The sequence below is a fragment of the Ips typographus genome, linkage group LG2 (assembly GCF_016097725.1).
Source record: "Ips typographus isolate SLU linkage group LG2, UJ_Ityp_2.0, whole genome shotgun sequence".
NCBI lineage: Eukaryota > Metazoa > Arthropoda > Insecta > Coleoptera > Curculionidae > Ips > Ips typographus.
In genome coordinates, this window is record NC_138423.1 from 20,510,265 (window position 1) to 20,529,727 (window position 19,463).

General features: G+C 32.7%; 2 protein-coding genes across 3 annotated transcripts; one reads left to right on the forward strand and one right to left on the reverse strand.

Moving 5' to 3' along the window:
• The first annotated feature begins 350 nt into the window (after positions 1-350).
• Positions 351-1,677, forward strand: l(2)efl (lethal (2) essential for life). Of its 2 annotated transcripts, XM_081974169.1 has the most exons (5): positions 351-511; positions 683-813; positions 875-989; positions 1,085-1,165; positions 1,253-1,677. In XM_081974169.1, the coding sequence occupies exons 2-5, from the start codon at positions 683-685 to the stop codon at positions 1,577-1,579; spliced, it is 654 nt and encodes a 217-aa protein (XP_081830295.1). In that variant the 5' UTR covers positions 351-511; the 3' UTR covers positions 1,580-1,677. The 2 variants fall into 2 exon arrangements, with proteins under 2 accessions (XP_081830295.1, XP_081830296.1); XM_081974170.1 differs by lacking the exon at positions 1,085-1,165.
• Positions 1,678-1,809: 132 nt separating this feature from the next.
• On the reverse strand, positions 1,810-6,259 carry Dbp73D (putative ATP-dependent RNA helicase Dbp73D). The gene is made up of 8 exons (XM_081974168.1): positions 6,104-6,259; positions 5,673-6,048; positions 5,432-5,622; positions 5,107-5,375; positions 4,863-5,057; positions 2,373-2,841; positions 2,094-2,313; positions 1,810-2,033 (listed from the first exon to the last, which is right to left on the reverse strand). The coding sequence occupies exons 1-8, from the start codon at positions 6,124-6,126 to the stop codon at positions 1,839-1,841; spliced, it is 1,938 nt and encodes a 645-aa protein (XP_081830294.1). The 5' UTR covers positions 6,127-6,259; the 3' UTR covers positions 1,810-1,838.
• Positions 6,260-19,463: the final 13,204 nt, after the last annotated feature.

Sequence of the window (19,463 nt, forward strand, 5' to 3'; positions counted from 1 at the left end):
CGCCTACCCAACCAAAAACATTACCCACGCGTACGAATCGTAGTTTCTCGTAATTTCCCGAGAATTTTCCACCTTTTCGATCTATTTTTGTGGAATAGAACGCAGAAAACAAACATTTTTCGATGATTAAATGATCGTTGGCACATTTTCAAAACTTTGAAAATTGTTTACATAAAACAAATGGTAATTAGGGACATGCAGCGTCAGATCCTTTTGTCCATAAATCGTGCATTATTGATTGATTATCGACTATTATTGGCCGTGGGATGAGGTTGGGGATAGGTGGTAAAAGCCTGAAAATAGTTCGAGTTTCAAAAACTCCAAAAAATTTATGGTGTTTTGTAGGTTTGCTTTAATGTCTCTATTTTTGGCCAGCATGTGTAACTCGGCTCTGATTCATAAAGCTAAACCTATATATTTAATTTTGTTTAGACTGAAGCCTTAGTTGAGTCAGAACTGTGGTGTTGAAACAATCTGTGATACTTTAAATACATATTTACCCTCTTAAACCGTAAGTATACCATACTTAGTCTAGCATACTTTATTAAACTAATAGTATAAGAAATGAGAACTTGAATTCTGGACAAAAAAGCAAAAAAAAATCACATGGATACAATAGCTATATTTACATAGGTTTACGATATTTTAAGAAGTTACTAATATAAATCTAACATATTTTCAGATGTCTGTAGTACCGCTTTCATACCGGGACTGGTGGGATGACGAAGACTTTTTCAATCTTCGCCCATCCAGATTGCTCGACCAGCACTTTGGAGTTGGTCTGAGAAGAGACGACCTCCTCAACTCTTTCAAGTAAACCAACCCCAATTCAGTAATTTAAAAACCCTGTACATAAAATTAATAAATTTTATAGAACCCTTCCCAGGAGCTACTTAACCAGAAACTACCTCAGACCCTGGACCACTTCCAATGTACTCCAGAGACAAGAATCCGGCTCGACCATTCAACAAGACAAGGATAAATTCCAGGTACCTGCTTTCTCAGTAACCCTTCACTGCACTATTTCAAACACTAAAACCGCGTGAAACTACAACGATATTTTCGTTTCTGCCTGTAACTTTAGAAAGCCGAAATATCGGAGATTCACACTAACCAAGGACCTAGGGCCAACACAAGTATTCGACGATCAAAAGATAATTTTGAGGTAAAAAAATATCCTTGTAGAATCACTTTACTATGTCCAACTAACCCTCACTTTTAAGCACACAACCACCCTATAATTTGCTTGCAGGTGATCCTTGACGTGCAACAGTTTGCCCCCAACGAAATAACCGTAAAAACAAGCGGAAACAGTATCATTGTGGAAGGAAAACACGAAGAGAAACAGGACGAGCATGGATTCATCTCCAGACATTTTACCAGAAGGTATTTGTTGCCTTCTGATCACGATATTGAGGGAGTGGTTTCCTCGTTGTCTTCGGATGGTATTCTCACCGTAACTGCTGCGAAAAAGGACGACAAACCTAAGAATACCGATAGGGTGGTGCCGATTCAACAAACTGGACCTGCTAAATCTTCAGGTTCTTCCGAACCAAAAGTGGAACACCCCACCAATTAAAACCCCTTTTCAATTTAAATTTTGTTACTAATAACGATGCACTGAAAGTAAATATTTATTTTGTTGTACTGATGTTTATTAATAAATCTGAGTTAAGAGAGAGAGTTTTTGTGCAGATTATAAAAATAGAAGAAAACCAACTTTCCTGAAAAGCTTTTGCATACTAGATGCTCAACGATTATTTGAGCAGTTTAAAAAAAAATTTATCAGTAAAATCAAATTACAACAAATTCACCAGCATCAATAATATATTAATAAATCAAGTTGTATTTACACTATCAACTTTGTCACTTTTGTGGTTTTTATTTTTCCTAAACTTGGGTTTCACCCTTTTAGCTGATCTAACTTTTTCCAAATCCTCTTTTTCTTCTCTCTCCACCGTCTCCTTCAGTTTAATCAAAGACTCCTTGTACTGTTTTCCTAGAGGTTCCAAATCTTCTTCAGAGATTTTAATCTGTAAATTAAAAATTACTTTTTTTGTGTAAAAAGTATGTTTTTTTAAAAAATAACGCACCTCCTCAACATTGTCCTTTTCAGCTTGTTTCAACAGTGCCTTAAACTTAGGCAACTGCGAAGTATGTAAGAAAGTTACAGCTAAACCTTGTTCCCCAGCTCGAGCTGTTCTGCCTGCTCTATGAATGTACGATTTCAAAAATTTGGGAGCAGAATAAGAAATTACGCATTGAACCCCTGGCAAGTCTATACCACGAGCTAGAGAGTCGGTAGAAATTAATCTGCAATTTCAATTACCAATTTTAATTTAAATAAACCGGTAACACAGATAATCACTTACAAATCCACTTTTCCTTCTGAAAATCTGTTAATCAAATCTATTCTATATTTAGGTTGCAAGTTTGAAGAAATTTCTTCAATGTTTAAATGTTTTTTAAACATGGCTTTCAGTAGAATGGCTAAACGATGGGCGCTTTCGACTGAATGAGTGAAAACCAAAGTTTTCTTCAATTTTTCCTGCTTAATAAACTTGTACAACATCAAAGGTTTCAAATCTGCTGTTGTTTCGATATAGCGCTCAGTCAGTTCATTAGGAGTAGTGTATTTGCCAATAAATCTATCAGATGGAAATTGGTCGGATGAGTCGATTTTTGTAGAGGAATCGTCCATGATGGAAGTGAAAAGTTTCGGTTGAAATAGCGACAATTGTTGGAGTTTTTCAGGGTCTTGCGACAAAGTGGCAGAGAATAGCAGCTTTTGTGGTGGTCGGCGCTTTTCTAACATCCGCTGATTCAGAATTTTAGGGGCACCTAAATCATCATAGGATCTTTTATTAAACTTCGCAATTTCGAAACAAAACAACCGGTTTTGATGCGGTTTGTACTCTCATTGAGCGGGATTTAGTGGCTTTTGGTTGGTGGAAAATGCTTGAACTTTAATGTGCTATAACTGTACTATACAAGGTGGGAAAAAAGGCGTGCAAAAAAGTTTTAATTTCACGTAGTTCCTAAAATATTTATCTGCTTTTGCATTCCCGCAAAAATCGATAAATTCATTTTGACAATTTATTGGAAAACAGTTTTTTAATTCACACTTAATCAAGGAATTCATCAGTATTTTGTAACCGTAACCACTAACCAATCAACTTTTATTAATCGTCACTGGAAAGCTTATTTTATTGGCTATCCATTGACATATTTTATACAAAGTGTTGCAAATAAGCGTGTTATTAACGGTTTAGTGACAGGGTGCACAGAAACACTTTTTGACTGGTTGTCTGAAAAGGCACTAAAATCGTGAAAAAAAGCGCTTAAAAAGCAAAATTATGTTCCTCAAAAAACCATAAAAATCTGTAAAAAAGCACAAAACTGTTTCAGAGATACAAAGTTTTTTACTATTTTTTGAGTTCGAGTTCTAGACATTTGTTGGCTTTTAAACTGCTTTAGAAGCATACAAAAGATTCTAGATTGTGTTGAAAACTTTCAAAATTCTTTTGAACTGCTTGAGGAGCATTTGGAAAGTTTTTGGAGAGGTTTTTGGATGGTTTACCGTCGTACAAAGTAAATCAAATACAAATTGTACAAAATAGGGCGATGAGATCCATTTTAAAATGTAACCGTTATACTCCTGTTGCCACAATGTTTAACGTCTTGAAGATTTTATCCGTCAAACAAAAGATTTTATTTAGCGTTTATGTTTTAATTTTTAAGATAAAAAACAAAATGATTGCACCATATATCTGTGATAGAACGAAAATTTTAAAAAATGTACATAGTTATAATACTCGTCAATGTCTCGATTTTATATTGCCTGATAAATGCAACACCGATCAAATGCTTAACACTGTTTTAAATAGAGGATTGTATGATTTTAATTTGTTGCCCCTGAATATTAAGAAATGTGAAACCCTAGATGCTTTTAAACAACTTGTCAGAGCACATATAGTCAGTAAGTTTTAATCGAATGTGTATACATATTTATAATTTATTTTGAAAAATTTTTTTATATATATTTTGTGAATGGTTTTTGTATATAGCAAACGCTAAATAAAGTACATTATTATTAAGAGTTTAGTTAAGTCTTGAAATTTTTTGAGAGCTTCTAGACTAGATCATTTGGAAGCCTTTAGAGTGTTCTAAAAGCTTTTGGAAGCTTCTAGAGTGTTTTGGAACGTCTTTACATTTTTTTAGACTACTACAGAGCATTTGGAAATTATTTGCTCAGTTTAAATTTGTAAATTGATACTTATCTATTTTGCAACAGATAATTGGTATGTTTTTGTCTCTCAGAAGCCTTCAATATGTCGATATAGCTATTGCAATGGTAAATTAACCTACACAAAATAGAACCATACAAAAAATAGCAGCAAATAAGCACAAGTTAGGCACAAAAGGAAGAAAAAAGTCAAAGGTTGGTTGCTTTTATTATTTACAAAAAGCAAAATTTACAGAAATCTGGACTCTACAAATAAGTAAATGATATAGTATTTAAAATATGTATAGAATTCTATGTAAAATTCAAAAATATACAGGGTGTCCCATTTAAAATAATTAACAGTTGACTTCTCCTTTCAGTTAAACTGACAGTGAGAGAAATATATACCCCCAGTTTTTTCTCACTCTGTATAGTGCAGTTTGAGTACATTAAAGTAAAACTTATTCACGTCAGGAAAAAGCCGATAATTCAATTCCAATGACAAAGGCAAACAGCATTAAAATCCCTTGATTTGTTTCAAAATGTTGAAGTTTTTAAAAATGACCCAAAATCATCACTTTTTTGGTTCACTCAGAAAACAGCGGCACAAGCAATAAATAAACTAAAAACAAGTTACCTTCAGGAAATATATGTTTATCCAAGTGATACAACCAGTCATTTTGCACACTTTCAAGCACTCTATCAGCTTCATCAACTACAAGAAACTCCAGTGATGTCAAATCAAGCCCCTCAGTCAACTTGAGGTGATCAACCAATCTACCAGCAGTACAAATCAAGATATCCACTTTACTAAGGTAGCCAAAAGCTTCATCTGCAAGTAAACCATATTACACACTATTAAAACCAGAAAAAAAACATACTTTTAGCAATAAGTTGTTTTTGCTCCACTTCAAAACTGTTCTGACCAGTAATTAAACAGACATCCAAGTTGGTGCCTTCTGAATATGTTTTAAAAGCTGCAAAAACCTGCCTGGCCAAGTCTTGAGTGGGTAGAATGACTAAAGCCCTAATTTTCTTAACATGGTGTCTTTTCAGGATGTGAATGACTGGTAGAACAAAAGCTAGGGTTTTACCACTTCCTGTTGGAGCTGATACACATATGTCCCTAGGAAATATTACATCCACATGTCTAAAAAATTGTAAATCCTGTATAACTGTATTAGAGAGCAGAATGACAGTGCAGACCTATTACTTTCAATTAGCCAAGGAATCACTTCAGTTTGTACTGGGAAAAAATTGACAACCTTATTAGCCTGTAATAGTTTACGTAGTTGTGGGTCCAGGATTGTCATCTCAGACACTTTAGAGTCTAATTTTTGTAAATTTACAGATATTACAGAAGGGTTAGTTAACCAGCGGGGAAGTACACGTTTTACCTAAAAAGACACTCTGCAAATGGTTGTCTAGGTGAATGACAACTACCTACTTTGCTTTTTTTGGCAAAACTATCAACACCTAATATAGTAAAGCCTTCCACATCACCTGGTTCCAACTTGCGCTTTTTACTCCTTTTACTTTTCACCTCACCCTCCCCAACTTTCGGCTCATCTACCACTGGTTGAGAGTCCAAAAATTGCTCAGCAACATTTTCAGGCACATGCACAATTTTCTGTTTCTGTTCTCGTTTCAGCTGTCTAGCTTTAGTAGTTTTTTCAATCACTTGTTTGAGCTGTTGTTCTTTTTCCTTTTGTTTAGCCCTTAAACGTTTGTTCTTCTCTATTCTTTTGAGAGTTTGATTAAGTTTTTCTTGTTCAGTTTCTTCTTGGGGTCTAGCTGGTTCAGACTCATGCTCTTCAACATGCCTAAGGAAAAACACACTTTTATATGAGTTTTAACAGTTAGAAAGTTGATTTTTACCTGTTTACTACAAATAAATCCATTTGCACTATTAACTATAATAAGTGAATAAATTAAAAGTAAAAATAATATAAATTTAAAACTCTAAAACAAAAACAGTGTGTTTAAGAATTTTTTGAGGTTATGATGAGTTGTTGAAACTGATTTCTTATTCTTTTGGCTTTTGGCATGATTGGGCGTTGTGCCACCTCACTCAGATATAGCAATGACAGGATATGTATCAATTTATTAGCAATTGTTTGTGAGATATTTAGCTTCAATTTAAGCAAAAGAGTTTAGAAATGCTATTGATGGACAGGACATTAAAAATATAACTGAACAAAAAACTTTATTTTTATATTTTTTTGTTTTTAACACTACATTAATAAAAAATGGTGAACCACGGTGATGGTATATTTATTATCGAAAAACCGTAAAAAATCGAAAAAAACTGTATCACTATCTACTTAAAATATCATAATTGTGTATTTTTTTGATAAGTTGCATTTCGAGTGGTATTTACAGCTCCACAGGGATGTAAAATTTCCGGAAAATTAAATTTATAAAAATTTTTCTAGAAAATTTTCCGACTCGAAAATTACCGCTTTTATATATGTTTGAAAGATGCAACTTTTGTTGACAGTTTACAATATGGTCATCAGTCACGTGACCACTATTACAAGTGTCAAAGTTGACTTGGCACTGCCACAAACTTATAAAATACCTTGTAACTTGTTTCCATTTTATAAAAAAAATACCAAATGAACCTTATAGATATTTGCGTCTACTTTATTCCTAGATAATCCGTCAGTATACAGGGTGTCTCAAATTTGAGCAACAAACCAAACTTATAATTTTTTATTCGATTTTTGGAATCTAAGTCAAATTCTAGGCCTACTTGATGTAAAATGTTTATATCGATATTCAATTGTTTTTGCTCCACAGCCTTATTACTTTGACCACTCTCTCCGAAAACAGAAATTTCCAATTTGAGCGAAATTTTGGTGCACTTTTCCAGAAAATCGTCCATAACTCGCTTATTTGAAACACCCTGTATAAAACCGGAGTAAAACAAAAGAAAGCTAATGAACGGGGCTATCACGTGACGTTGAGCGGACACGACTAAGTTGCCCCGTTTAGCCGCTAGAGGGCGTCAAAGTTGACGCTCGATTTAAGCAGTTTTTGCTCAATATCTCAAGAACGTTTCAGGTTAAAGTTCTGAAAATTTTCTGGAAAAATTTCAATAAACTTACTTTTTCCGGAAATTTTACATCCCTGGTCACAACTCAGCTTACAGAACTGTCAAAATTAATTTAGAGGTGCCATAAAGCTATAAAATATCATAATTGTGTATCATTTTTGATGAGCTACTGTTCGAGATGTACCTATTTATAGTTTCATGGAATTAAGTTTGATAGAAGCAAAGGTTTGGTGACAGTTTACGACATGGTTTTCAGTCACGTGACAGCTGTTACAACTGCTATTGGCACTACCATGAAACTAGAAAATACCAAAATAATGTGTCAACTTGGTAAACACATTAGGGCGACAGTTTAGGGCGGTGTCAAACTGTCAAAAATAACATATAGAGGTGTGTCATAAAGTACAATTCACCTATTTAAGTTGTCTAATTGATTTTGGAAACTCTTTGTCATGTGGCTACTTTATCAGAAAACAAATTTTGTTTAGTCATCTGTTACATTAAATCACGGTCGCTCTGTCAGAATGACACAATTTGTTCGTTTTGGCAATCTATCGATGGTGCAGAGCAAATTCAACGTCACGATGACATAAACTAAAACATTCACCAGCTGTCAAATTATGTCATAGTAGTGACGTCAAATTCGCTTTAGACTCTTGATGGAGAGCTTTGTCAAGAGCATTGATTTCTCTCTTCTTAATAGTTTCCATTAATTTTGCAGTTTTAAACAAAACTCATTATACTTGCATTAGTCATTTTGTTCTAAAATTTACAATTTACTGACCTTGTTTAAGTATGTTTTAGGTCCTTGAAAGAAATTTTAAAATAGATTCACCGCAATTTATTCCGGCATTGAACATTGGGTTAAGTTAAAACTGAAACCGCAAATATTGATCGTTCTCAATGCGTCTTAAGTAACAAAACCGCACATTTTGTGTATTAATTAGATCCTTTCTATATCACCACTGCCAATTTACAGTTTACCTATATCACATGTTAAACCAGGTGTTAATGGTAATACTATTAATTTTAATGTGCTTTCGCCATAGAGGCAAACGCCAAAAAGGCTAAAAATACCCAAATTTTAGGTGAAGAAAAGTCAAAGGTGAAAATAGTTGGAAAGGGCTCAAACGATTATAAAACAAAACGCTTCAACTGGTATCATTGACGTGTGTTTAACCATTTAAATGCAGTAAAATGTGCGACAATAACAACTTTAAGTGATAAATTATTCGTTACAAGGATACTGTTTTTTCTGCTTTTTACCTTTATACATATTTTATGTGGGAGCCTTTAACTGTATACTAGTTATCGCGCACTTATTAGTTATGCCGATTTACGTAATTTAGAATACCTAACTGTTTAAAAGCAAACGGTTTAGATATTATTCTACTTGAAAATAAGTACTTAATAATTTAGTTTGTAGAAGTAACATTTGAGTTGTTATAAGCAAAGAAACTCGAAGAGAGATATAATGTTTTCAAAAAACCCGTTTTGTGAATTTATCACACTTTTTTTAAATTAAAATTAGTTACAGATTCATTTTCTTGAAATTTGAGTATTTTGCAAAAGAATAACAAATTAAACTACATATGCAATATACAAATTGGAAAGTTGTTATTATTATTTGTGTCTATATAAAATTGGATTGTAAACCTTCAGAAATTCTTGATTATCGTATTTTTTTTTTCTATAAATCGTTATTGAAGTGAAACATTATGAAATCGCCATTTGACCATTGCAATTACTGTACCATTGAGGTAAGCCGTGTAAGCAACAATGAAGGTGCACTATTTAGTAAATTAACCAGAAAGCGTTGAATTTTAACCTTTAACGCAATATGATGCATATTATAAAGAAAACGAAAATAGCATTAAAAAGTGAATACTGTTAATAAAATGAATCGTTAGTTTTTTCGGTTGATTTCTATTCTAAAAGTAAAAATAAATAAATTGTGCTATTCAAAAATCCAAATTTGGTACAGTTTTTGTGCAACTTGAAACTGTTTAAGTACTTTTTCTTGAAGTATTCGAGATACGTCGTAATTTTGAGATTCTCGTGGTTGTCTAATTAAATAGTATACCAGTATCATACGTGATTGCTGTCACAAACGTTAAAGTTTGCTCAACCAAAACATGAAGCTGAGAAAAAACAAAGTTCAGTACATTTTTTTAATACTTTTCGAAACAAGACGTGTTTTCTAGCTTTTTGATCCATAATATGACAGTTCATAGGTCTCTGTCTAGGTAAATAGTGTTCTAGTACCACGTGACAACTGCCAGAAACGTCAAAACTGACAAACGTTGCCCAGTTCAGGCATGAAGCTCTAAAAATCACAGTATGGAACAGTTTTCTTAAAGTATTCGAAACAAGTCGTAATTTTCAGCTTTTTGGTCATTATTTTGACAGGTGTCTTGTAACTGTCTAGTTAAATAATGTACCAGTATCACGTGATTGCTATCATAGTGGTCAAAGTTTGCTCAACGTCAAAAACACAATTTCGGACAGTTTTCTTGTTGCAGCAGAGACAAAATATAATTTATGAGTTTTATGATCCGTATTTTGACAGTTGACACGTATACGTCTAGGAAAATGATGTTTTTTAAACGTCAAAACTAAAAAACTTCAACAGTATGGACATGAAGCTCTAAAAATCACAGTATGGAACAGTTTTCTTAAAGTATTCGAAACAGGTCGTGATTTTTAGCTTTTTGGTCATTATTTTGACAGTTGTCTTGTAACTGTCTAATTAAATAATGTACCAGTATCACGTGATTGCTGTCATAGTGGTCAAAGTTTGCTCAACCTCAAAAACACAATTTAGGACAGTTTTCTTGTTGCAGCGTTAGACACAAAATGTAATTCATGAGTTTTATGATCCGTATTTTGACAGTTGACATGTATACGTCTAAGAAAATGGTGTTTTTTAAACGTCAAAACTAAAAAACTTCAACATTATGGACATGAAGCTCTAAAAATCACAGTACGGGGCAGATTTTAGAGCTTCATGTTCCCAAATTTAACTCGTGTTGGTTATCTATGTTTTTAGTTTTTCACTTTCTAGAGTGTTTTGTACCTAATTGTTTCATGTACTTTTACGTCTTTTGGTTTGTTTTTCGCCATAAAATCTTTCAAATTCTTTTTCATTTAAAATGTTCTTCAAAAGATTTACAGCTGACTTTACCTGATTCTACAAGTACTCGTAAACCCTTCAAGCGAACTAAAACTTGACTAATTGAATGCTTCGTCCTTTCACGTTTTAATTTTTCTAGTAATCTTTATGGTTGATTACTCGAGTGTGTTGACATCAAATCGTTTCAGAAAAACTTCTGTGTGAGCTTGAATAAAGCCTTAAACCTTAAACGAAGGTCTGTGCTTCTAGGTGAAGATTTAAAAAAGAGCCTTACCAAATAGTGTTGGAGACTTTTCAAAATAGGCAAATTAGTTGTTTTCAAACAGCCAAAAGTTTTTATTAGCATAACTAAATGTGTCGTTTTTAATATTTTATGACTTTCCGTTTTTCTGTTGCATATACAGCTTCCTCTTCCGGTGTGAAAGCAGCCCTTATTGTTGAAACTTTCCTGATTTACCAAAAGGTTCAAAACCCTTTTGACCTACTGCTCCACATTGTCGTAGGGCATTAAACCTTTTGCCAGCCTATTAAAAGTATTGCTTCCCTTGCATATGCATGCATATTAGGCTTGTCAGAAATTTTCTGATTGATAATATTTATAGGTATATTAATTGAGGAGTTTGGGGTGGTTGTACTTTAAGCTCTATGTGGTAAGGAAAACCCACTATTAACTCCCAGCCAGTATGAAGGAAATTAACAATTAAACAGCCCCAAAATGGTAAAGAGGAAACAGTGCACCTTTAAAGTCGATACGAAAAGTATACATTAGATTTGGATTGACCTTGTGGTTTGTTTAGGTTTATTTAGATTATACAGAGTGGATTTTTCTTGTAAAGGTCCTGGTACTGAAATAACAGTCGAGTCGTGTTTGAGTCACCGTGTATAATGAGTCGCCGTCAATAACAGGCACTAATAATAGTCGGTCTAAAAGTTTGCATAACAATGAGAGGCCGTTAATTTTTTATGTTCGCATTGTCGGACTAGAACGACAAATGCATTTGGGATTCAAGTTCATCCCAAATTAAGTACAGGGTGGCCAACAAAGTGTGAGGTACTAAATTTGGTAAAGAATTTGAGCCAAGAGAAACACATAAAATCTTGTAGAGGATGAAATTTTCTACTCTTTTCTACAACAAATTTTGTTCTGAAAAGTTTCTCTCTAAATTTTGTCGTTTTCGAGATATTTACTATTAAGTGCCCATTTCAATTTCAGTGGAAATATCAGTTACGAAATAGACTTTAAGCTTCATGGAAGCATGTTTGACAGTTGTGACGTCCTAAAGTTAGAAAAATTGTCGTCACGTGATAACTGTAACAAAATTAGCCACGTTCAGAACGTAGAGCTAGTAAAGTGACTATTTCTTGAAGCATCAGTAACATAAAATAAACTTTACAGCTTCATGGGACGATGTTTGACAGTTTGACATTTCCAATCATATTAAACACAGACATAGATATCACTACTGTCAAAGTTTCCTTAAGTCGGCACATGAAACTATTAAAGTGGCAGTTTTTATTTGGATGGAATGGATACTTGCCTTGTAACTGCTTAAAGAGACCCTTAAGAGCAAAAACATCTTAATACAATCTTTTAGATGATTTTAAAAGCTCAAAAATATGAGTAGAACCATAAATTTACATTTGACCAACAAAGGTTTGCTACCTGTTCCACTAATGAAAATGACTCACATTCGGGATCTTTAGGTAGTAAACTTTCCTATCTAATAGCACTTACAGTTAAGTTTTTACAGGTAGATTTAATATGGAGCATGATGAAGTAAAAAATATTGTTATATTGTTACCTTAAGAAAGTCGCATCACAAAAATGACAGACCCTGTGTTTAACCAACTCTACAGAGTGTTTAGAGATTCAGTTTTGTCTGTTGCATTTTTGGATTTGTTATTCTTAGACCATTGGCGTAGCACCAACAAGAGGAAAATTATCATCTCGTAAATGTGATAATACACGATATGACCTTTGTACCAAATTTGGGGTACATATCTCAAAAACTAGAAAAATAATTATGTACTTAAATACAAAATAATACAAAAATACTTTAACAAACTTGAGATATTGATTGATAGCTGATATGGATGTGTTTATGTTTCTTTGTAGGTACCTCTACACATTAAATGTAATTGTGACGTTTTTTGCATTTTGAATCACTCTGTATATTTACTTACCTGTAGCATTTTCATGGGCAAAATGAAATTAAACTCAATTGAGTCAATTTCAGATTTTATTAAATATTTTTACACTACAAGACGTGATGTAAATTCTAAATTAGCATTTTCGAGTTTCTATTATAACTTTAATTATAGCGTATCACCAGATTGTATAATCCTAAATTGTAAGGTAACAGTCCTTTTTTAGTCGAATCTTAAATTACCCTGGAAACTCCAAAAAAGCTACAGTGCATAAACGTTTACAAAAAAATTTGCACGATTCGTTGAATTAATTTTGGTAGTTTAGCTCTTAAAATTACAGGTATATACAGATATACTCAAATACAAGCTAAAAGATATGGACATATTTTTGGTCGCAGTATATACTACTTATATTAAATACACTTCCTCTCTATTTTGGGTAACTTGGAATAAAAGGAGCGCGTGCATTAAAAATATAAATGTATAAAAACATACACTTTCACTTTAGGTTCATTTTAGGTGGTTTTACACTTTTACACAAGCACTAAACTTGCCAGTATCATACTTCCGATCACGGCTACTCCAGTACTGGCTCTGAAAGCTCCATTACCTTTCGTTTTGATGTTAGCATTGGTACTGCCGTCCAAAGAACTGGACACTCCAACTGCACTGGGTGTAGTCTCCGGAGGGCTCGTGTGCACTAAGGGTGGTTTGGTGGTTGCTTTTTCGGTAATTCTGGTCGGTTCTACACTTGGAACAGAAGCAGCTTGGGGAGCATCATTGTTCATTTGCTCACTAGTCGCTGTTGAATTTTCTTTAGCTGTTGTGGAAGTAACGTTTACGTCTGCCATGGTGGTGACTGCCATCGGTAGAATTGTGGTAGTTTCAGCACCTGAAACTATGGCAAAACTGGCCAGCACAAAAATTGCGACAAAACCGCACGACTGCATTTTCGTTAGTATTAAACGAGAATAAAAGATCTGGTTGCTGGTTTGAATTTCAAACAGGGGGGCGCCTTTGATAATATACAGAACAAGGGGGAACCGGTGTGCGCGTACTGTACCGTTCTCGTTTATCGAATGCCGGTTTCAACACTGTGTCAGAGACCAGCGTCTGTGCATTACTCAACGGAAAAATTTTCAACCGGTATAAAACCATGAACTTGGGAGTTTTGGGGGCTGACGCAGAGTCGACAATGTGGGGGCCCTTTTTGGCCTCCAGGTAATTTACAATGAAAAAAAGTCATCAGGAAATCACACGGTGAAGTCTTAAGTCTAGTAACTAAATTACAAATACTATATTACAGCATGAAAAACATCAACTTTCTACATAATGTGATAATCCCGATGAATATTTGAGTGAGCATCATGGATCAATTGATACTCTGAGTAACACTAATATTTACAAATTTTGGAATTATAATTTGACGTTTGGTTATTTTACTGTAAGACTGATGTAAACTCTGTTCACTGATTTCTTCAATTATCCAACTAAATTGTGTTATTATATGCGCATTAACCGCCTAAACATAAGCTGACTCATTAGAAATGCGTGCTTCTTGGTATTTCCTATGAATATTTCTTAAGTGATTTTTCCTTAAATAATCAACTTTTAAGTTCCTTCGTCTGTTGGCTATACCGCAAAAAAACCGTTACAGATATTAACTATTGCTAAAAACGTCCTTATCATATTATAGAGGGGTCAGATAAGAAAATTTCCGTAACTTAACTTGATAAAGTGTTGAATTAAACTTCCTACAATAGTTATGTAACTGATTATGGTATTTTAAATGCATAAGAATGACGTGTACACCAACCTCCACTAACCACTAACCACCATATTTTTGCATCCTCCACATGACCTATTCGTAAGCCCAGGTAGTTTACAAAACCTGGTGTGAATACGTAATCAATTTTCAGTTTATGGTCAACATGAAAACTTGCAATCCTAAATCACAGCCTAACCGAGCAATTTTGATTTCAAGTGTTATATTCTCGACACTTTAATGAATGAACCATTGATTCCATGTAACGGGTGAGCAACTAAGAATGCGAGATACTGTATTTAGAAAACTATTCAATATAGAACCTTACAGCTAAAAAATGTACAGAAAAACAACTAAAATTTGTGTGATTTTCCAGATCTACATGAATCAGTGACAATAGATTTTTGGTACTTAAACCCGACTATTTCTGTTCTGAAAAGTTTACCATTAGGCATTGAAATTTTCAATATTTGGAAGACTGTAGCAAACGGTTGAAGTTAAAACAAACGGTTTGCATGATCCTATATATCTTACTTTTTTGAGATTTACATTTAAAAAATTCAAAATATTAAAGTGTTTTTTTTAAAATTAATTTCGAAAATGTGCTTATCATATAGATCTCAGAAGAGTAAGATGGTACAGCCTTTCAAAAATTCAAAATTTCAATATTTAGCGGTAAATATCTCAAAAATGAAAAATAACGATTTTCCATCATTTTCTAGATTTAAATTGACTGAGAAACGCTATAAACTAACTTGACATGCAACTGGTAATTATAATAATAATAATAATTTAATTTTCAAATAGTTTGCGTGTATTTGAATGATTTACATCAAGTAATTATTTTTCAAAGCTGATCTCTATACATTGAAACATAAAACGTACCAGGTAGGCTAAAACGTTATAGCAAATTTGAAAAATTATTTTTAATTTCTGTAATTCGTTTGATGTTGGTAGATTTTTTGGTCTAAATTTTTCATATTTTTAGATACCTACTAAATAGTACTCACTCATTTAATGCTCTTTTGTCTGGTAGGTTAGATTGCATATGCCCTAATTTGTTACGGATTGGCTGGAAATTTAAAAAATTCGTCACACAGCAGGTGTCAGTCTTCAGTGATCTCAAAATATATTAGAAAGCAGTTAAACTTTTAAAATAGTTCGAAGAAATTCAATAAGAAGCTTTTTGACGACCTCGTAACTGTTTTATTGATAAGAGATGTGTCAACCCCATAATCAGCTAGTAAACTTTTCGCCTAAAAACTAAATATTTGACTATCAAATTGCTCATGCAAGTTATGTGAACGGAATTTTTGTTAAACTAGACTGATGTAATCAACTGAATAATAGGTCTCGGCCCTTTTGGTCGCCCTGTGGTGCATACAAGCAGCTCCGGGGCAATCCGAGAGGAACAAAAGGCTTAAGCTGTTCAAAGCACAATATCCGGCCCTTTTTGTTCTTCTCTTTTTCGCAGACCCTATATTGTGCAACGAAAATCGATGACGTGCTTGAAAACTATCATCTGGTCCCTTCGTCTTGTTGCTGTTGTTTGCCAGACACGTAATATTTCTGTACATATTTGTTGATTGCAGTAGGATGTGATAAAAATTTGTATACGACGAGTTAAAAATAGACAGGGAAACGAAATAATTTTAGTGCATAAGTTCCATAAAGTTACAACACTTTACAACCAAAAACAATATAAATAATAATTATTATTGTATTGTTTTTGTTTTGTGTCTCTTTGTACTTTGGGACAAATATCTCGTTACAAAAAAGCAACATTTTATTCAATATAATATGTCATGTAAATGTAAAATTGTTGAGCCAAAACAATCTTACGGTTTTATCGAAAGACATAATAATTATGCAGATTTCTTTTTACTGATATGTCAGCACTGTTGGTTTTGTGGTCTAATGACGTCTAGACAAAGTATAAAAGTTCTACTGAGATATTTTTTAAACCTAGAAATACAAATTTTACACGATACACTTTTTGCAGTGATCTACGAAAGAGAAGTTAAACTTTTGATGTCCAGACAGGTCAAATGTATTATTATAACTTTAAAATTGATGAGTCTATAATTAACCACCTAAAAATAAAGATTGTATTGATTGTATTGTATTGATTTGTTCTTCAAAGGTTACAATGCTCCAACAGAGCAAAATGTGTATTGTCATAATTCAGTTTCAAAAACTTTAGGATTGTAAAATATAATTTGTTTTAAAAATCAGTGTTAATTTATATTATAATCATGCTATTTCATTTTGTGCGTGACAACGGGTTTAATACACAACTTGTCTAATAAGAGAATAAATGCAATATTGAAAAATACAACTTTTTTAAGAAGTTACTAGTAATATTAAACTTCCGTAGAAACATACGTAAACAGCATTTTACAGAAAAAAATCAATTTAATTACACTTTCAAAGAACTACTGGAACTCAACGTGATATTTTGCTTAAACTGATTAAATTACATCAAGAAGTTTCCATTACCTGCTTGCTTTGCTTTTATTATCTCGGAAATGCAATATATATCTACGTCAGATTTTCTTAAACAAAGTAAGCCTTTAAATTAAATAAATAATACTGTTTTCTCTGAGTTAGGTAATAATCAGATTTTTGCCAATTAGACTGATAAAATCAATGTCCTTAAAAAATAATTTTAACGATAAAACTTAACATGAGAACGCCTTCTTCGAGTCAAAATGGCGAACAATACATTATGGCGAAACCAGAAACGCAAATTAAAATTTATTAACGTTCACCCGCAATTTTATGCTCATACGCTAATTAAGACGTTGAAAAAACCATGTTCAGCATTGCGTGATGTTTACCAACATTTTCTCCTACACACATATCGAAATCACGATTGAAATCAATTGTCTGGAGGATATTAAACAATATCAGTTTCATCCAATAACGTAGTATACAGTGTGTCAAAATTTCAATTAAAAAAAAAAACAAATGTCGTTAAGTACGAAAGTCGCTTGAAACATATTTACTTTCTTCATGGGATTCATCATAATGGTAAAGTAAAAATAAACTTTAGTGAAATGACTTTTTGTTAAACTAATTTCGAGACACCGATTAGCAGATGGTTTAGTGACTTAAAATTTGTAACTAATAAAAAAGCCATTATATTTCAAATTGGTTTGAGCCACTTTCTAATGCGATTCACTATTATTCTTAATTATAACTGGAAACAAATAAAAGAGACCTTAAAACATAGTATTTTTAATTAAGGTTAAGCCAAAAAAAAAACATATTCAGAAACACCATTTGGCATAAAGGTCGTTTTAGTCAAAATTGCCTTTAACGGTGTATTTACCCTAAAAATTCACAATAATGCCAAGCAAAAATGGACTTTATGTACTAATTAATACTAAATTCAGGCAACAGTATTTTTTGACAGCATTTTTAGTGACAGAAATTATGACACAAATGATGAATTAATGTGATTAACTATAATGTGAAGTGTAGGAAAAATGTACTATAATGACACGGATTTTTCAATTAAAATGAATCTAAGACACCATAAAGATATAAAAAAATATAATTTTCCTAATTAATTATTAAGTCTATGATAATAAGAATTAGAATACTTTATTTACAAACAATTTTTAGATTATTATATCTTTACTAGTAATTGATTTTAAACATCCTTGTCCTAGTGTGTTATGATAAAAATGTAATTTTTGGACGACCCTGCTATTTACCTGGTACTAGAAAAACCCATATACCTTCCGTTTATCGTAATTCATGTATTGGTGCCTAGGAAGGTTTTAGAATAAAAGTGAAGCAAGTAAACAAGGCAATTGGGACATGTGCAAATTTTATGCCAAGCAATCATAGTAGTTTCTATGTATTGATGTAATTTTGAATATATGTGTTTTAAAACAATTTTTGCAGCAGACTTTTGAAGATCTGAAAGTCGAAACTTTTGAGGTAAATGGTTATACGAAATTATAATGTAAAGCTAAAAAATAGTTTTGTCACAAAAATTTACTTCAGTTAACACTTCAGGAAATACATTATTTTTATAGTATATTTTCTTATTTTGTATTTTCAGGTTAAGCTTCTGTTTTATAATCTTGAAACCTTAACATCGACCTTAAAAGCACCAGTATTAACATCAAAATCACTATTTGGTTGATTTATTTGCGTTTCAAACTATTTATCGAAACAGGTGTATTTAAGGAATTACCAACATGCAAGGCCATTATCATTGTCTTGCATTTTAAAAAAACCTTGCATTTTGTTGATAACGTAACACTTATTTAGTGACTAATTTGCGATAGTAAAGCAATTATTATCGACTGTTTTGAATTACAAAACAAAGTTATAGTTTTTGAAATTAAGCATTATTGGGAATTACCAGAGATGGAGAATTCTAAAAAAAAATTATTTTAGGCAAAATACCAAGAAAAATTACAAGTAGATGTGGTAGATGATTCCATGGAGCCAAATTTGACAGTTCTGACGTTAAGAAATACTTTTTTTACGCACCAGTGACCTGAAACTATAAATTTAGAAATAGTTGATAATTTGAGGAATTTCTCTGGAAGTTGTGTTGATGAAAGCTCCATCCAGCTAAATTTGACAGTTGGGACGTTAAGAAATATTTAATACTTTGTTGGATCAGGTGGCAGCTGTCATAATTGTCAAAACTCACACATCAGTGACCTGAAAGTATAAAATGCTAAATAGACGTGTTTCTTTCATTTCACTGCTGAATAAGTTTTAAGAGTTATAGCAAATGTCACCTGACTATAAGCTACACTGTAAGGTGTCATTTAGTGTCATAACTGTCAAATTTAACGTCTTAAACTATCATTTAACGTCACAACTGCCTAATTTAACTTCAGAAAGTTACAAATATCAATTTGCGTCGGCATTTTACAGTTTCACTGCATAACGTTATAAGCTTTTTGAGCTTTTCGACGTTGTCAAAATGATTGAATCAAGAGTTTTGGAAAGTAACAATTTTCAAAATGTTTCCCTTGGAACAGGTGTTCTACTGAAAACTGACACTTTTTCGGTTTGTGCAGGTTTGGCGTGAGTTTAAAACGTTATTTTGATTTATTTTCTCTTTGAAATATTCAACATTCTGATAACATTGAAATTTTTT

What these genes read in the sequence shown, in the direction of transcription:
- Dbp73D (XM_081974168.1), bottom strand. Translation starts at nt 6,126, where the DNA reads ATGGATTTATTTGTAGTAAACAG. An exon ending in TAAACATATATTTCCTGAAG is followed by an intron (nt 2,842 to 4,862) that starts GTAACTTGTTTT and finishes ATGATGATTTAG; the next exon opens with GTGCCCCTAAAATTCTGAAT. An exon ending in AAAAGGACAATGTTGAGGAG is followed by an intron (nt 2,034 to 2,093) that starts GTGCGTTATTTT and finishes TTTAATTTACAG; the next exon opens with ATTAAAATCTCTGAAGAAGA.